Source organism: Alexandromys fortis, unplaced genomic scaffold (genome assembly GCF_014885135.2).
Source record: "Alexandromys fortis isolate MF-2015 unplaced genomic scaffold, M_Fortis_MF-2015_v1.1 scaffold_353, whole genome shotgun sequence".
Taxonomy (NCBI): Eukaryota; Metazoa; Chordata; class Mammalia; order Rodentia; family Cricetidae; genus Alexandromys; species Alexandromys fortis.
This window is the reverse complement of record NW_026068254.1, coordinates 687,442-706,011: the sequence shown is the minus strand read 5'-3', so window position 1 is coordinate 706,011 and position 18,570 is coordinate 687,442. Positions and strand designations below refer to the sequence as shown.

The following is an 18,570-nucleotide window of genomic DNA, read 5'->3' as shown; positions in this document are numbered from 1 at the left end:
AGAGTAAGAATTAAAGAGGAAGAAGTTGTAAATGTTTTTTATATTTATTTTTTTTAAAAAACTTTTTTTTCATTATACATACCAATTCAAGTTCCCACTCCTTCCCCTTCTCCCATTCCCTCCATATACCCTCCTAACCAACCTCCATCCAATCCTCAGAGAGGGTAAGGCACATTGCTTTGTGGAAGGTTCAAGGCCCTCCTTACTATATCTAGGCTGGGCAAGGTATACATCCAAAGAGAATAGGATCCCAAAAAAAGCTAGCACATGCAGTAGAGATAAATCCCAGTGCCATTGCCAGTGGACCCTCAGTCTGCCCCAGCCATGCAACTGTCAACCACATTCAGAGGGACTAGTTTGGTCCTATGCTTGTTCTTTCCCAGTCCATCTGGTGCTGGTAAGCTCCCATTAGCTGAGGTAGACTGTTTCAGTGGGCGAATCCATCATGGTCTTGATCTATTTGCTCATACTCTCATTCCTCCCACTCTTCAACTGGATTTTGGGAGCTCAATCCAGTGCTCTGATGCAGGTCTCTGCCTCTGTTTCCATCAGGTGCTGGATGAAGGTTCTATGGTTATATTTAAGATAGTCATCAGTATGACTACAGGGCAAGTCATGATCAGACCCTTCTCTATTGCTTAGGGTCTTAGATAGGGTCATTTTTGTGGATTTCTAGGGATTTCTCTTGGGCCAGGTTTCTGCTAACCCTATAATGGCTCCCTCAATCAAAATATCTCTTTCATTGCTCTCATCTCTGTCCTTACTCCATCTTGACTATCCCATTCCCTCAAGTTCTTCTCACTCTTCCCCTTCTCCCCTCCTCTTCAACTTCTACCCTCTATTCTCCCCCAAACCCCATGCTCCCAGTTTTGTCAGGAAATCTTGTCTGTTTCCAGTTTTCCAAGTGAATCTATATATGTTTTTATTTGTGTTCACCCTAATACTTAGCTTCTCTAGGATCATAAACTTTAGGCTCAATATCCTTTGTTTATATCTAGTATCCACTTATGAGTGACTATATAACATATTCATCTTTTTGGGTCTGGGTTACCTAATTAGGATAGTGTTTTCTAATTTCATCTATTTGCATGCAAAATTCAAGATGTCATTTTTTTTTACTGCTATGTAGTACTCTAATGTGTAAATGTGCCACATTTTCTTTATCCATTCTTTGCTTGAGGGACATCTAGGTTGTTTTCTGGTTCTGGCTATTACAAATAATGCTGTTATGAATATAGCTGAACAAATGCCTTTGTAGTATGATTGAGCATCTTTTGGGTATATGCCCAAGAGTGGTATTGCTGGATCCTGAGGTAGGTTGTTTACCAGTTTTCTGAGAAACCACCATACTGATTTACAAGTGGTTGTACAAGTTTGCATTCCCACCAGCAATGGATGAGTGTTCCCCTTACTCCACATCCTCCCCAGCATAAGCTATCATTGGTGTTTTTGATCTTAGCCATTCTGACAAAAAAAGCAGCCTACTGAATGGGAAAAGATCTTCACTAACCCCACATCCGACAAAGGACTGACCTCCAAAATATATAATGAACTCAAGAAATTAGACATCAAAATTCTAAGTAACACAATTTAAAAAAATGGGATACAGAACTAAGCAGAGAATTTTCAACAGAAGAATCTCAAATGGCCAAATGATACTTAAGGGAATGTTCAACATCCTTAGCCATCAGGGAAATATAAATCAAAACAACTCTGAGATACCATCTTACACCTGTTTGAAATTATAAACCTTACAAAGAGTAGAGAGGGACACAAGGGAGTTAGAGGTATGAGAGGAAGGGTTGAAAAGGATGAAAATGCAGTACTTGTCTGGGGAGATACCCACCTCCAAAAAAAATCTGAAAAAACAGTATTTCAAGAATATATGTGTCTAAATTTTTGGTAGTGTGATGATAATCCAGAATTTAGTTTAGCTTATTTAAAAGTAGAATGTAGAAATGAAAGGTTAAGGTAGGGAATTATTATTATTGTTATCATAATTATCTTATTATAGAAAAGAATAGATAGTAATTGATTTGCAAAGCCTCTTTTGTTACATATATTTGATGCAAACAAAAACTTGTGGCTATTAAAAATCAACATAAATTGCATTAATTTATAAATGTGTGTAAAAAATTTATGAGTCATTTGATAAATGGCCCCTTTCTTAGAAAATAATTTGCTATTTTGTTCTATAGAAAAATATGGGGGGGTTGTCACTTGTTACATTCCTTTCTTGTCTGGGAAAATATTGTTTAAGTAGAATTTAAGGTATATTTTTTTTTATTTAGAAGTGACAATGCAGAGGTCAGGAAAGCAACAAAATGGGTGTCCCTCTCTTCCAGCACATAATTTCTGTCAGTGTTCCAAAAGACACCGAAGTTCCTCAGCCACTCCATACTGCCCCACCCTGGTATGCTTTGCATTCTTCTTTGTATTTTAATTCTTTTCTGCTGACAGGAGCCAGGCCAGGAGGACCTTCCTGTTGCTGCTCTGATGGTATGCTCATGCTTCTATTTCCCATCAATTACCCGTTAAGACTTTCAATAGCTGGGTTAATTTGTGTTTCCAGTATATCTGTCTGAGGGATGTTGGGCATTTGTGAGAAATCTCAAGGCAGTTTGGGCTCACTTTCTTTGTTCAATGTTGCCTCAGGGGATTGAGGTGATGGTGCACATTTCATATGCAAAACAGCATGTTTTCCTTTGTGAAATCTAAAAACCTGTGTTGTTTTGAGACGGGATCTCAGCACATAATCTATACAGATTTCAGACTTGTTTTTCTTTTGCATTAGCTTCCTCAGTTCTAGACTGTACACACAAAAGTGCATCACTATAACAAAGTTACATGCTTTTGGTATAGCTTTTTATAATATCCTCAATCATTTTGCTCTACTTTGTTATGGATTCTTTGACTATCTGCTAGCTCCTGAAGAATGTTATTATGCCAGGCTTTATATCCTGGCTTGCCTAAACATCCCTCATTTGCCCTAATGCCTACACAGAAGGAAATGAATAGATTTTCGAGCAAAATAAAGAGAAATAAATAATATCTTAAGCCTTCTTGGTGCTGGAAGAGAACCAGATATATGGACAAGAGAGACACCAAGCATGAGAACGATTCTTGTTGTGTAGGTGAATTTATGTAAGATTATTGTCTTTTTAGTAGCACAAGAGAAAAATTTCCAAATTTGTGTGCATGCACAGATAAAATAGTTACAAGTGAACAGAACATATTACATTATGTGTCAATTACACTTGAAAGAAATTCTATGCTATATCTTAATAACTATCATGGTACTAATCATGCATTAGATAGAAAATATATGTCAATGATAAGCACGAGTTAATGAAATGAGAACAAAGGGGGTTTAACCTAAATATATGTATATTTATGCATTAGTGTATGTTGTGTGTTTATTAAGAGACAAATGATCAGCTTTCACAGTATAAGCCATCATGAAATAATATTCTTTGACATATTAGGAGGTGATTGACAGATTGTAGTACAAACCTTGTAAAAAATTACAGGATCTTATATGTACAAATTTTATGTATTTAATGAAGTTCTTATTTCATTTACCAATTTAAAATTTATTGCCTTCTAAGTGAGTTAAAATTATGTAACTTTGCTTGTCCAGAAACTAGTAGCTGGTATTCACTACTCAACATGTAAACTGAAAAAGCAATGGAAGTAAATATGTTTTTATTTTGAAGGCGGTGCATGGAGATTCGGTGTTTCTATCATCACAATCTACAAGACACCAGGTTCTTGTCCATATAATACACAGTATCTGCAAGAAGCTAAGCTGAGCTGCCTTGGACAATATATTTTGTTTGTGAAGAAAAATATGAACCAAATCATGAATGAGTTTTAAAGTTTGTTGGATAGTGTATAGGATAGTTCATAATACACTGAGTTTGTTTTGTAATTTTAAGAGTGACAAAAACCGCAACATTTTAGAAGTTTGCATTTCTAAGTCTTCAGAAGTGCAGTAGAAATTGAACCATCCTTTTGGTGACAATGAGTGCTGTTCTACAGGTAACATTATTAATCCTTTTAAGTGTAGAGTTCATCATAGGAATTTTAGGAAATGCATTCATGGCACTGGTAAACATCAGGGCCTGGGTCAAGAGAGGAAAGATCTCTGTTGTGGATCAGATCCTTACTGCTCTGGCCATTTCCAGAATAGCTTTTCTATTGTTGATAATCATAATTATGTTGATATATGAGCTGTGTCCAGCTGTAGTAATAACGGAAAAAATGATTAGAATAACTAACGCCTCCTGGATACTGACCAATCATTTTAGCATATGGCTTGCTACATGTCTCAGTGTCTTTTATTTTCTCAAGATAGCCAATTTTTCAAGCTCTCTTTTTCTTTACCTAAAGTGGAGAGTTAAAAATGTGGTTTTAATGACACTGCTAGTATCTGTGTTCATCTTCTTTATAAACATTATAATCATAAACATGTATATAGATGTCTGGGTTGATCGATATAAGCTGAACACATCTCACAGTTCTATAACAGGTAATTCAAAACTTTATAAACTTGTTTTAGTTACCAACACTATGTTCACACTAATACCCTTTACTGTGTCTCTGATCACCTTTTTGTTGATCATCTTCTCCCTGTGGAAACATTTGAAGAACATACAAAACAATGCCAAAGGCTCCCAAGACATCAACATCACAGCCCACATAAAGACTCTGCAAATGTTGGTTGCCTTCCTGCTGCTATATACTGTTTTCTTCCTGGCACTTGCCTTTCAGTCTTGGAACAACAAACCTCATCATAGAAAAGTATCCAACTTGTTTTCTGTGGATACTGGACTTGTTTTTCCCTCAGCCCATTCATGTGTCTTGATTTTGGGAAACAGTAAGCTGAGACAAGCATTTCTGTTTATGATGTGGTGGGTGAGGTGCAAGCTAAATGTTGCAATTCTTGGGTTCTTAGAACATATACGTGATTGTCTTCAATATTTTAGAGGATGTTTATAAGAGATTCTGAATATTTGTATTTTTTCTTTCTATTTATCTTTTAGTAGTAACTTTATAAATTTTGCAAAATTCTGTGTATGTCAAGCACTAGTCCATACATATTATAGATGTATAGGAAATAGGAAAGGATGTATGTTGTTATACAAGCAATGATGTGAAAATGGACCTTGCAGTAAAACTCCTAATATCAATATGATGCAATTTTTTCCCTAGACTTTCTGTAATTTTAATATGATCATTGAGTAATACATAAGACACATGTGCATGTAAGTATATGTAGATTATTAAATGTACATGGTTAACTCTGTAATATAACTTCATAGTCAAGAATAAGCTAAGAAATGACATGTAGACGTGGACATATATTTAGCCCATTGTTTCACATATATCAACTTAGAAATTTTAAGAAATGTATTAATCTTTCTCCAATTTCCTATATTATGTAATATAAAAATCAATAATTTTTGGAACATGTCTGTCACTGGAAATGCATTGTATTTTTCTATATAGTTTTAATATATGCAACACAATCTACTTTAGTATATATGTCCACAAGCACTGAATCACAACAATGTCTTAGCTGAATATCATACTGAGGGAATTCATGTTTTTCCTTTACTTATGTGATTATTCACATGTATTTTTTAAAGGTCAAAAACAATAGGCTATCACAGGAACATAAACTTGGAGTAATCTAGTGATGTAGGATTCTTCATAGTTTTTGTGTGTGATTATTTCGGGGTCTGAGCTGCCAGGCAGCCAGAAGACAAACAAATTGGCATGCCAACATGATTGACTATATCCACATAAGACGGGAGGAAGTTTCTAAAGGAATTCTAGACAAAAGAAAAAAAAAAACACAAAACAAAGACAAAACCCGCAGAGTTTAACACAGCTTCTTGCTCAGTTTGTGGGCACGTTGCTGCAACTCCATTAAGAGCGGTTTTCCTGATTCAGCGGTAGCAGAAAAAAAAAAGCCACACAGTTTTGAAAAGGTGGCTTTCTAGGCTGTGCTGCCAGCATGAACTCTTGACTTCTTCTCGAGGTTTGGCTATGGAGCATTTACATGGGGCTTGTGATCAGAGTGCTGTAACTTGCTTAATGGCGACACAGACCTCCTGTGACCCAGCCCTGGATCTAGGGTGGAGAGAATAACTCCTAGACGTAATGAACAAACCTCCTCCAACATGTTGGACTGAGTGAAACAAACAGGCAGGGCCACGTTGTCCCTATCCATGCCTACTTAGCATTAAAAAAAGAACCATTTCTCTTCAGAAAAGGATTACAGATGCCCGATAAAGACAAATTCAGAAGAAAAAGACCGTCACCATGTTGGATAAATGTATGTAGGCTTGGGAAAGAATAAAAAGAGTATAGAGAATTATCAAAAGAGGTAAATTGTTTTTTTTTTTAGCTGGGCAATGGTGGCACATGCCCTTAATCCCAGCACTCGGGAGGTAGAGGCAGGCGGATCTCTGTGAGTTTGAGACCAGCCTGGTCTACAGAGCTAGTTCCAGGACTGGCTCCAAAGCCACAGAGAAACCCTGTCTTGAAAAACCAAAAAAAAAAAAAAAAAAAAAAAAAAAAAAAAAAAAAAAAAAAAGTAAAACAAAGTCTTTAAATAGACAAAGTAAACTTGTAGAAAAAGTAGTAGAGTAAGAAAAATACTTATATATTTTTCCATATAAAGATGAAAAATTCACAGAGTCTGGATTATGTATATTATTGTGTTTTCTTTAAATTTTTCAAATGTTAAGGAGCTAAGTACAGAGAGACATTTTTTTATATTGGGTTGCTAAGCTAAAGCAGCATATACATTTTATAGGTATCTTGATTCCAAAGTTTGGGTCTAAAATTTTGTTGCTTTTTAAAAGAGGTTCCTCTATTTCCACAGAGGATAAGAAAATGTGGATTCATTTCAGGATAATGTGGTTTGATGGACCATGACCCCCTGAAAGTTTGTCGTGAACACTTCCAAAAATACTTTGGCCAACAAGAAGCAGGAAGAAGTTTGGAGAGAACTACACCCATATTCCCAAATATTGTTTATAAATATTTCTTTACATTTAGAGGGGATATGCTATAGAGATTTGCATTGGTATGGATCTTGGTTTATTGATACAAAGGTCAATTTTGTTTTACTATGTGTATATGTATTTTTTATCTTGATTAAGGTATTATGTTTGTCCAGCTCATTTAAAAATGTAATGTATAATTAAGAAATATATGTTAATAGATAGTCATCTATAATAGTAAAGCTTGTAGTTATGTTACTTAGGTTTTCTAGATATACGGAGATATTTTTCAGATGTATAGGATTTTTCAAATCTTTCAAAGACTACAGAATATGGCATTTAAAATATTTAAGAATTTAGGATTTTTCATGACAGTGAAACACATCTGCTCCTGGCAGCACCAATTACTTCAAAAAATATGGGCATTGAAGAGGCTCTTTATGGAGATGGTTAGCCATTTGGGCAACAAACTGTTCTTGCTTTGACTGCTTGATTGTATGATGTGTGAACCGGATATACAGGACCCACAGGGAAATGACTGCTAAACTTGCCTAAAGGTGAGATGATCCTTCAGGGTTGCTGCTTCGTGAAAGAGTCTACTAGACATTCTTCAGGATGCAAAAAATGTTACTGACAAATTTCCAATATAGGTAGAACTGTCTTTGAAATTTCCTGCTTAATGGAGAAGTCTGTTGGATATTATGGGCATTATGGCTGAAGGTGGATGCACCAACGATACAGAAGAACATTGGGTGACTGTCTAGGTGGTGAAATGTTTCTGTTAATTTTAGAATTTTGGAAGTTGCTTACAATGCACTTCCCATTTATTTAGGTAATAATATATCCTTCTGCAGTTATTGATGGAGTTGATGAATTGATAGTTGTAATTATAGTTTGTATAAGGATATAATTATAATTTTAGTTATGATAAAAGATAAAATAAATAGAAATATTGTAACTGTAATTCTTGCTTGATACCTGTTTTGTTATATGTAATTTTACTGGGTTAAAGTAAAAATCTTCCTTTTTATTTAAGCAGAAAAGAGGAGGTGATGTGGGATTTCCCTCTGTATGCTATGATGCTATGAATACCATTGGTTAATAAGAAACTGTCATAAGCCTGTGATAGGATAGAATAGAGCTAGGCAAAGAAAACTATACTGAATTCTGAGAGAAAGGAGGTGGTGTTAGAGAGAAGCCATGAAGCCACCTCCAGAGACAGCCATGCTGAAACCTTGATGGTAGGCCATGAGCCTAATGGTAAAATATAAAATAATGGAATTGGGTTAAACTAAGATATAAAAGCTAGCTAATACAAAGCTAGAACTAATGGGCCAGGCAGTGATTTAATGAATACAGTTTCTGTGTGGTTATTTTGGGAGTCTTGGCAGCTGGGAAATGAACAAGTGACCTCTTACTACAATCTAGGGTGACTAGTGTGTTTTTAACATTAACTTTTGTTAAGTAGGTACTTTCCTTTAACTGTATGGAAAAGTGAACACTAAGTGAAATATATAAATTTAATCAAAGAACTGAGCAATTTAAGATGAACAAGTGGTGTGGGACAATTGTTTGTATTCTATCAATTATATTTTAAATAAATGCTGATTGGTCAGTAGCCAGGCAGGAAGTATAGCTGGGACAACCATCAGGAAGTAGAGGCTGGTCAATGAGAACAGCAGAATTCTGGGAAGAAGGAAGCCGATTCCTTGGCAGTCCTGGCCCAGACACAGAAGAAGCAAGATGTGACTGCCACGCTGAAAAAGGTACCGAGCCATGTGGCTAACATATACTAGAATAATGGGGCTAATGTAAGAGTTAATAAGAAGCCTGGGCTAATGGGCCAATCAGTTTATAATTAATGTAGACCTCTGTGTGATTTCTTTGGCCCTTAATGATTGTGGGAACTGGGCAGGACAGAAACCTTAGACAACAAACAAGATTGAGGAAGAGAAGGGTACTGAGCTACAAAAGTGAGAGAGAACGAGAGAGAAGAATGGGAATGTTTAGAAACAAATACTTTTTAAATCAGACCATATATTCCCTAACAAATCATATCAGGCTGATGGTTTCTGGATGGTTAGGTTTTCTTTTTTAATGTGCATATGTGTAATAAATAGCCTTTAAAGAAAAATGTTTTAGTATTTATGTATGTGGTCATTTGTGAACCTCTAACTTTAGCACTCACATTTGTGTGGTACTGTTTCTCATGTGTAGAAGCTGAGATTCTGAGATAGTCAATGTATCTATCAGTGCATGAAGATATCATTAGAGAACAAGAAAAATGACTTCTGTAAGAGAGAGGCCTTTTAAGTAAAATATCTACAGAATAGGCAGGACCCAACCAACTATGGGCCAGGGGCATCCTAACCCTGACCCATGACTAGGACTCTAGAGAAACTCCCCATCCTATGTCATGCATCCGAACACACCAAGCAGAAGGTTATGTCACTGGACAATGGGCACTATAATGATCTCTTTGTGATGAGGAAGCATGGCTCAGCTCATTACCAGGGTGACCTGTGTGGGACAATGATACCTACATGGAGTCCTGAGGCTACCTACTCCATGCTCCATGCTCTAAGAAGAAAACCTGCTACCTTGCAACATCAGCCAGATGGATACTATCAGTGTTAACAGAGGTACAGTATGTAGTGTGTGGCATAGTGATTTAAGAGAGAGACAGAATGGTTTAGGTCTTGTGGACAGAGGAATATCTGAAGAGACAAGAGAGGAAGGGAGTGGGCTGAGATGGTGAGGGAGCTGATGCTTTTTTTTTTTTTTTTTTTTTTAACACATGGGAAAACTTGCCCTGCACTTGGTCTGGGCAGGAGAGCAGAGACCATCCTGCTGATGACAGCACAGGTGAGCCAATCCTGAGAATGTGATCATGGGCGATCTAGCCCCACCCTCATTTCCTACATAGGGGTATGGGCTGGGGTGAGATACCTTCCTTCAGTCCCTACCCATCAATGCCTAAGACAGCAGAGATAACTGACCTTGAGGCAACAAGAGAGGGCAAGCTGTCCCTGCTCCCCACCAGCTGCAAAACTCTAGGAAGCAGACCATGCACCACAGCAGGGCAGCACAGTAGAGCCAAGCCTGTTAATGGAAGTGTGGGAGAGCCAGTCTTAAAATTGTGAGCATGGGAGAGTTGTCCCCATTACTCATCTGTTTGGTGGTGGTGAGGAAATGAGACTTTTCCCCTTCCCATCAATGTCCGAGGCAGGTGGGAGAGATAGTTGTGAGGTCATAAGTATGGGAGACCCAACCCTGACCCCCACCAACTGCAACACTTGGGAGAGCAGTCTGTGCACCTCAGCAGAGCCAAACATAGGTGTGGTTGAGTCCCTGAAATTGTGAGCATGCTATACCAATTATCCTTCTTTCTGGTGGTAGAATGGGCTGAAGAGAGCTGTCCTCCTCATCCTGCAGTGCTTGGGGCAAGTAGAAAAACTGGCATAGTGGTCATAGGTGCAGGAGAGCTCTCCTTGACCCCCACCAACTATAGCACTTAGGAGAGCAGGCCCTGCACCTTGCCAGGACAGCACAATAGAGCCAACTCTGTTACACAGGTGTGGGTAAGTGAGTCCCGGAATTATGAGTGCGGGAGAGCACTCCCCGCTTTTCCTCTATCTTCTTGTGACATGGGCTGAGCAGTGATGGCCTCCCTTCTATTCATCAATACCTAAGGAAGATAAGAGAGCTGATCCTGTGGTAATAAGAATGGGAACACTCTCTCTGACCCCCCCCCCCAACTAGCTGCAACACTCTGGATAGTAGGCTTAGCACCTAACTAGGGTACCTACCTGTTACTGCAGGTGTGAGTGAACCTGTCCCGAAGTTGTATGCTTAGGAGTGCTGTCCCCATTTTACATGTAGTAGACCAAAGCTATTGTTACCTAGGTCCAGGCCCAAGAATATGACCTGGCATACCCCATCATCTACATTTATAATCTGCTGGACTATGTTAAGGGAGTTGACCTGCAGATGCCAAGCTTCAGGATCTCTACAACACAGAACAATAACAGGATATCTAGGAGACAACAGGATATCTAGGCTAAGGCCTAAAATAAATAGGGTAGCAGAAACCAGAGGCCTTGAACCAAACCAACGTCTCTTTTCAATGTACACTTGCAATAAAAGATAAATAAAAAAGGAGTTGTCAGTACGACTCACTGTGTTACACTGCAGCTTCCAGCATGAGAGTTTTACATTTTTAATTTTCTTTTCCTCCCCTTTTCTCTTAACTTTTGCTTTATTTGGGGGAAGTGCAAGAGTGGAGGACAGATGCAAAAAGATGGGGAAATGAATGGGATCGAGATACATAATGTAAAAGACACATAGAATAAAAAATATCTATAGGAAGAAACTGATAACAGCCATACCTGAAATCTGGTGGAAATAAGAACATAAAAAAAATGAGGTTTTTGTTCTTCTTTCTATGATATTTGAAAGCTGGCTAATGTGTCTTCAAACAAGTCCAGTCATTTTATTGTTGTTGTTTTTGTTTGATGCCCTGGAAGCTTATTAATCTTCTAATTGTTGTGCCAGGATACTCGAGGAATCAAATAAAGTAAGTAGGGTTTATTGTGCCTCTTGGTTTGAGAATTCTGTTCATACAGAAATTTATTCACTCTTCACATTTCCCTGATAATATGCTGTGGTTTGGTCTTTCTGTCTGCTGTGAATATGCATTGCTCTCATTGACTGATAAATAAAGCTGATTTGGCTTATAATCAGGCAGAATAAGGCTGGGCAAGAAAGCCAAATTCTAACTAGCTGTCAAGGAAGTAAGACATGCACAAAACGAAGTAACAAGCCATAAACAGTGTGGCAGAGCATAGATAAAATATATGGGTTAATTTAAATCTAAATGCCAACTAATAATAAGCTTTAGCCATCTGCCAACCATTTATATTCATATAAATGGTTATATATAATATTAAGCCTTTGAGTAGTTTTTTTTTTTTTTTTTAAATCTAGAAGTGACAATGCAGAGGTCAGGAAAGCAACAAGGGTGAGTGTCCCTCTCCTCTAGCACACATAATTTCTGCCAGTGTTCCAAAAGACACTGAAGTTCTACACCTACAGCCACTCCATACAGCCCCACCCAAGGATGCTTTGCATTCTTTTTTGTATTTTAATTTTCCGCTTTGTGACAGGAGCCAGGCCAGGAGGACCTTTCTGTTGCTGCTCTGATGGTATGCTCATTCTTCTATTTCTTATCAATTACCCGTTAAGACTTTCAATATCTTTGTTAATTTTTGTTTCCAGTATATCTGTCTGAGGGATGTTGGTCATTTGTGAGAAATCTCAAGGCAGTTTGTGTTCACTTTCTTTGTTCAATGTTGCTTCAGGGGATTGAGGTGTTGGTGCATTTTTCATATGCAAAACAGCATGTTTTCCTCTGTGAAATCTAAAAACCAATGTTGTTTTGAGACCAGATCTCAGCATATAATCTACACAGATTTTGGACTTGTTTTTCTCCTGCAATAGCTTCTTCAGTACTAGACAAAAGACACAAAAGTATATCACTATAACAAAGTTACATGCTTTTGTTATATCTTTTTTTAATATCCTCAATCATTTTGCTCTACTTTGTTATGGATTCTTTGACTATCTGCTAGCTCCTGAAGAATGTTATCATGCCAGGCTTCATATCCTGGGTTGCCTAAACATCCCTCATTTGCCCTGATGCCTACAATAAAGGAAATGAGTAGATTTTGGAGCAAAATAAAGATAAATGAATCATATTTGATGCTCCTTGGTGCTGATAGAGAACCAGATATATGAACAAGGGAGACACAGAGAATGAGAAGAATTTTTGTTGTATAGATGAACTTATGTAGAGTTATTGTCTATTAAGTAGCACAAGAGAAATATTTCCAAATTGTGTGCCTGCACAGATGAAATATTTACAAGTGCACAGAACATATTACATTATGTGTCAATTACACTTGAAAGCAATTTTATGCTATATCTTAATAACTATCACAGTACTAAGCATGAGTTAGATGGAAAATGAATGTCAATGATAAGAACAAGCTAATAAAGTGAGAGTGAATGGGGTGTAACCCAAAGATATGAATATTTATGCATTAGTGTATGTAATGTGTTTATTAAAAGAAAATGATCAGCTTCTCGGTATGAGCAATAATGAAATAAATTCTTTGACATATTAGAAGGTAAGTGACATATCACAGAACAAACCTTGTAAAAAAAAATTACAGGATCTTATATGTACACATTTTTATGTATTTAATGAAGTTCTTATTTCATTTACCAATTAAAAAATTATTCTCTTCTAAGTGAGTTAAAATCATATGACTTTGCTTGTCAGGAAATTAGTAGCTGGTAGTCACTATTCAACATGTAAACTGGAAAAACAATGGAAGTAAATATGTTTTTGTTTTGAAGGCAGTACATGGGGATTCGGTGTTTCTCTCATCACAATCTACAAGAAGCCAGGTTCTTGTGTATACAATACACAGTATCTGCTAGATACTAAGCTTGGCTGCCTTGGATGATTTTTTATGTCTGTGAAGAAAAAATATGAACCAAATCATGAATGAATTTTAAAGATTGTTTGATATTGTATAGGAGACTTTATAACACACTGAGTTTTTTATATAATTTCAAGAGTGAGGAAAAGCACAACATTTTAGAAGAAGTTTGCATTTCCAAGTCTTCAGAAGTGCAGTAGAAGTTGAAGCATCCTTTTGGTGACAATGAGTGCTGTTCTACAGGTAACATTATTAATCCTTTTAAGTGTAGAGTTCATCATAGGAATTTTAGGAAATGCATTCATGGCACTGGTGAAGATCATGGGCTGGGTCAAGAGAGGAAAGATCTCTTTTGTGGATCAGATCCTTACTGCTCTGGCCATTTCCAGAATAGCTTTTCTATTGTTGATAATCATAATTATGTTGATATATGAGCTGTGTCCAGCTGTAGTAATAACGGAAAAAATGATTAGAATAACTAACGCCTCCTGGATACTGACCAATCATTTTAGCATATGGCTTGCTACATGTCTCAGTGTCTTTTATTTTCTTAAGATAGCCAATTTCTCAAGCTCTCTTTTTCTTTACCCAAAGTGGAGAGTCAAAATGTGGTTTTAGTGACACTGTGGGTGTCTCTGCTCATATTCTTTGTAAACATTATAATCATAAATATATATATATATATATGTGTGTGTGTGTGTGTGTGTGTGGATCGATCAATATAAGTTCTATATATCCAACAGTTCTATAACAAGTAATGCACAACTTTATTAACCTATTTTACTTACAAACACTATGTTCATACTCATATCCTTTACTGTGTCTCTGATCACCTTTTTGTTGATCATCTTCTCCCTGTGGAAACATTTGAAGAACACGCAAAACAATGCCAAAGGCTCCCGAAACATCAGCATCACAGCCCACATAAAGACTCTGCAAATGTTGGTTGCCTTCCTGCTGCTATATACTGTTTTCTTCCTGGCACTTGCCTTTCAGTCTTGGAACAATAAACCTCATCATAAAAATACAGCCCATATGTTTTTTGTGGATACTGGACTTGTTTTTCCTTCAGTCCATTCATTTGTCTTGATTTTGGGAAACAGTAAGCTGAGACAATTATTTCTGTTTTTGTTGTGGTGGGTGAGGTGCAAGCTAAATGTTACAATTTTTGGGTTCTTAGAACATGTAAGAGATTTTGTTCAGTATTCTAGAGGATGACCTATATATAAGAAATTCTGCATATTTATATTTTTTCTTTCTGTTTATCTTTTAGTTGTAGCTTTGTAAACTTTGCAAAATTCTGTCTATATCAAGCATTGTCTAAAAATATTGTAAATATATAGAAAATAAGAAAGGATGTATGTTGTTATACAAGGAATGATGTGAAAATGAACCTTATAGTAGAACTCCTACTATCATTATAATGCAATTTTTCTGTCCCTTAGTAGACTTTCTGCAATTTTAATGTGATCTTTGAGTAATACATGAAACATTTGTGAAAGTAAGTATATGTAAATTATTATATGTAAGTGATTAACTCTATAATATAAGGCTAACGCTTACATCTCGATTATCCCATTTCTATTAATCTCTGTTTACCACGATGTCGTGGCTTACCGGGAAGATTCTAACCTACATCCATCTCGAGTTGGAGAGCCATGGCATCTACCTGACTCTGCTCTCTTTCTCCCAGCATACTGTTTGGTCTACTCTGCCTATATAAGCTGCTGTCCTATCAAAAGGCCAAGGCAGTTTCTTATTTAACCAATGAAAGTAACATATAGACAGAAGGACCTCCTACTCCAAGCACCAGCCAGATGGATACTATCAGTGTCAACAGAGGTACAGTATGTAGTGTGTGGCATGGTGAGAGAGAGACAGAATGGTTTAGGTCTTGTGGACAGAGGAATATCTGAAGAGATAAGAGAGGAAGGGAGTAGGCTGAGATGGTGAGGGAGCTGACACTTTGACCAGCAGTAACACATGGGAAAACTTGCAGCAGAGACCATCCTGTTGATGACAGCACAGGTGAGCCAATCCTGAGGATGTGATCATGAGAGATCTAGTCCATTTCTCACATAGGGGTCTGGGCTGGGGAGGCTACCTTTCTTCAGTCTCTACTCATCAATGCCCAAGACAATAGAGAGAATTGTCCTCAAGGCAACATGAAAGGGAGAACTGTCTCTGCTTCCCTCCAGCTACAAAACTCTGAAAAGCAGGCCCTGCACCACAGCAGGGCAGCACAACAGAATCAAGCCTGTTAATGGAAGTGTGGGAGAGCCAGTTCTAAAATTATGAGCATGGGAGAGTTGTCCCCATTATTCATCTGTTTGGTGGTGGTGAGGAAATGAGACTTTTCCTCTTCCCATCAATGCCTGAGGCAGGTGGGAGAAATGTTTGTGAGGTCATAAGTATGGGACACCCAACCCTGACCCCTACCAGCTGCAACACTTGGGAGAGTAGTCTGTGCATCTCACTAGGACAGTAAATAGAGCCAACAATGTAAACAGAGGCGTGGGCAAGCCAGCCCTGAAATTGTGAGCATGGGAGAACTGTCCCTATTATCCTTCTTTTTGGTGGTGTCATGGGCTGAAGAGAATTGCTCCCTCATCCAGCAGTGCCTGGGGCAAGTGGAAAAACTGGCATAGTGGTCATAGTTGCAGGAGAGCTCTCCTTGGCCCCCACCAGATATAGCACTCAGGAGAGAAGGCCCTGCTTTTTGCCAGGAAAATGCAATAGAGCCAACTCTGTTATACACATGTGGATGAGCCAGCACCATGGTTATGAGTATGGGAGTGCACTCTCCGCTTTTTATCTATCTTCTGGTGACATGGGCTGAGTAGTGATGTCTTCCCTTCTACCCACCAATGCCCCGGGAATGTGGAAGAGCCCTTGTGGTCATAAGAACAGGAACACTCTTCCTTACTCCCATCCAGCTGCAACACTCTGGAGAGCAGGCCTAGCACCTCTCTGGGGAACCAAAATAGATCATTGCATAATATATATATATATTCAAAATAATTCAAGAAGTAACATTAAATTATGAAATTCAGTTCATAAGAAACCATTGTTAAAGACCCAAACATGGCACTTATGTTCCAAAGGAATTAGAAACATGCAGAATGAAGGAAGGTGACTGGAACCTTAAGACTGCCATATAGTCTTCATGTGTTGAAAAACATTGAAAATGTTTTCTATAAGTCAAATGAAATTTATGAGTGGCTGCAATAGTGATTATTGTCAGTAAGTAATAAATCTATAACATAATCATTATCAATAGATACTTATATTTGTAGGGAAGACAAAATTTTCATGATTGACAAGGAAATCATAAAGAGAATATCCCTTTTGGATAAATGTTCTGTCATTTTGCTCTAGAGATGAAACGTGTGGGAACTGTTCTTGGTGTTACTCTCAGATTGTTAAAAAAAAAAAAAAAAAATTGGCTTTTCCAGGAACTGTTGCACAGATGGAACCTCAAATGATTATTGTCCAGAGTGGAAGGTGTAGAGCAAGGATACTCCTAAGGTGAGTGTTACTTTGTTCCAGTGGGTACAACTCCATCACTTTTCTAAAGGGGATCCCGAAGTTCAAGTAGCAGGCACACACTTTATATAGCCTAACCTATAGGGCATTTTGTATTTTTTGTCTTGTTCCTCTCTGTTGTGGAAAGGTCCGTGCCAGGAGGACCTTTCTATCTATTCAATGATAGTCTGCTTATGCTTCTATTCTTAGCAACTTCCCTTATTGATTCTTTGATTACCCCTAGCTCTTGGGGAGCATTAATGTCTTCCTTTGACTCTGATTATTTAAGCAATATATGCTGTGGAATAATGCTTTTGTACAGTATAAATATTTGCCATTCACAGTGGTTTAATAAAATGCTGACTAGCCAGTATTCAGGCAAAAAGCAAAGGCAGGACAACCAGACTAGCAGAATTCTGGGAAAAGGAAAGGGAGAAATGCAGTCATCAGTGAGACAGAGAGGAAGCAAAATGAGAATGCTTCAGTAAAGCAAGGTACCAAGCCACATGGCTAAACATAGACAAAAAATATGGGTTAATTTAAAATGTAAGAGCTAGCTAGCAATATGTCTAAGCAATTGTCCAAACAATGGTCTAATTAATATAGCTTTATTGTGATTATTTTAGTCTGGGTGACTGGAAAATGAAAGTACCGTCTCCATTTACATAATGGAGCCAAACTTTTGACAAGAATTTACACATAAAGCCTGAGAAAAAGCTTTAAAAACAGACTCTAGACATACAAACTCAGAGTCCAGTGCAGTTTCTTGGTTACCAAATTTTCTCTGGTAGGTTTTGTTTGCTGGTGGTGAGCAGAGGCACAGATCCTTTAAGAAATCCTACCTGACTCAACATTAGTGGCAAAACACTCATAATAGCTCTTTTAAGAGGTTCTGCTACCAACACATAAATGGTGTGTATGAGCATCCAGCCGCAGGCTTCTTGGTGAGGGCATGAATCTTTAAAACTACACAGAGTTGAGGCAATAAACATGGTTCTCATTAGTACCTCCTCCACAAAGCTAGATTCTCAAAAAGCTAAGGAATGGGGTGGAGCCAGCAACCAAAGCCACAGCTTTAATCCTAGCCATATTGTTTAACAGATTAAAGACTTTTTGCTAAAAAAAAATTATGCAGAGAAAGCAAGATAAGAATGCCTTAGTCAAAAAAGGTACCAAGCCATATGACTAAACATAGACAAAAATTATGGGTTAATTTAAAATGTAAAAGCTAACTAAAATATGGCTAAGCCATTGTCCAAATAGTATTATAATTAGTATAATTTCTTGTGATTATTTTTGTCCAGGTGGCTGGGAAATAAAATTGCAGTCTCCATTTGCACAATGTATCATTCAGCATTTGCCTTGATGTCCACATTCAGAAATGATACAGTTCTGGTACAAAGTGGAGGAAATCAGGCTCCTTTATCCTGGTGGGGTAAACAGATGACTAACAAGAGGTATGCAGAGAATAAAGAGGATTCTTGATGCATAGTTGGATTCACTTAAGACCACTGTAAGTTTTG

The 18,570-nt window shown here is 37.5% G+C and overlaps 1 protein-coding gene and 1 pseudogene across 1 annotated transcript; both read left to right on the top strand.

Annotated features, from left to right (window-relative positions):
* Positions 1–4,023: 4,023 nt before the first annotated feature.
* LOC126494227 (taste receptor type 2 member 140-like) lies at positions 4,024–5,001 on the top strand. Its single transcript, XM_050131486.1, has one exon. The coding sequence runs from the start codon at positions 4,024–4,026 to the stop codon at positions 4,999–5,001; it is 978 nt and encodes a 325-aa protein (XP_049987443.1).
* Positions 5,002–13,747: 8,746 nt separating this feature from the next.
* On the top strand, positions 13,748–14,740 carry LOC126494226 (taste receptor type 2 member 140-like; annotated as a pseudogene).
* Positions 14,741–18,570: the final 3,830 nt, after the last annotated feature.

What these genes read in the sequence shown, in the direction of transcription:
- LOC126494227 (XM_050131486.1), top strand. Translation starts at nt 4,024, where the DNA reads ATGAGTGCTGTTCTACAGGTAACATTATTAATCCTTTTAAGTGTAGAG.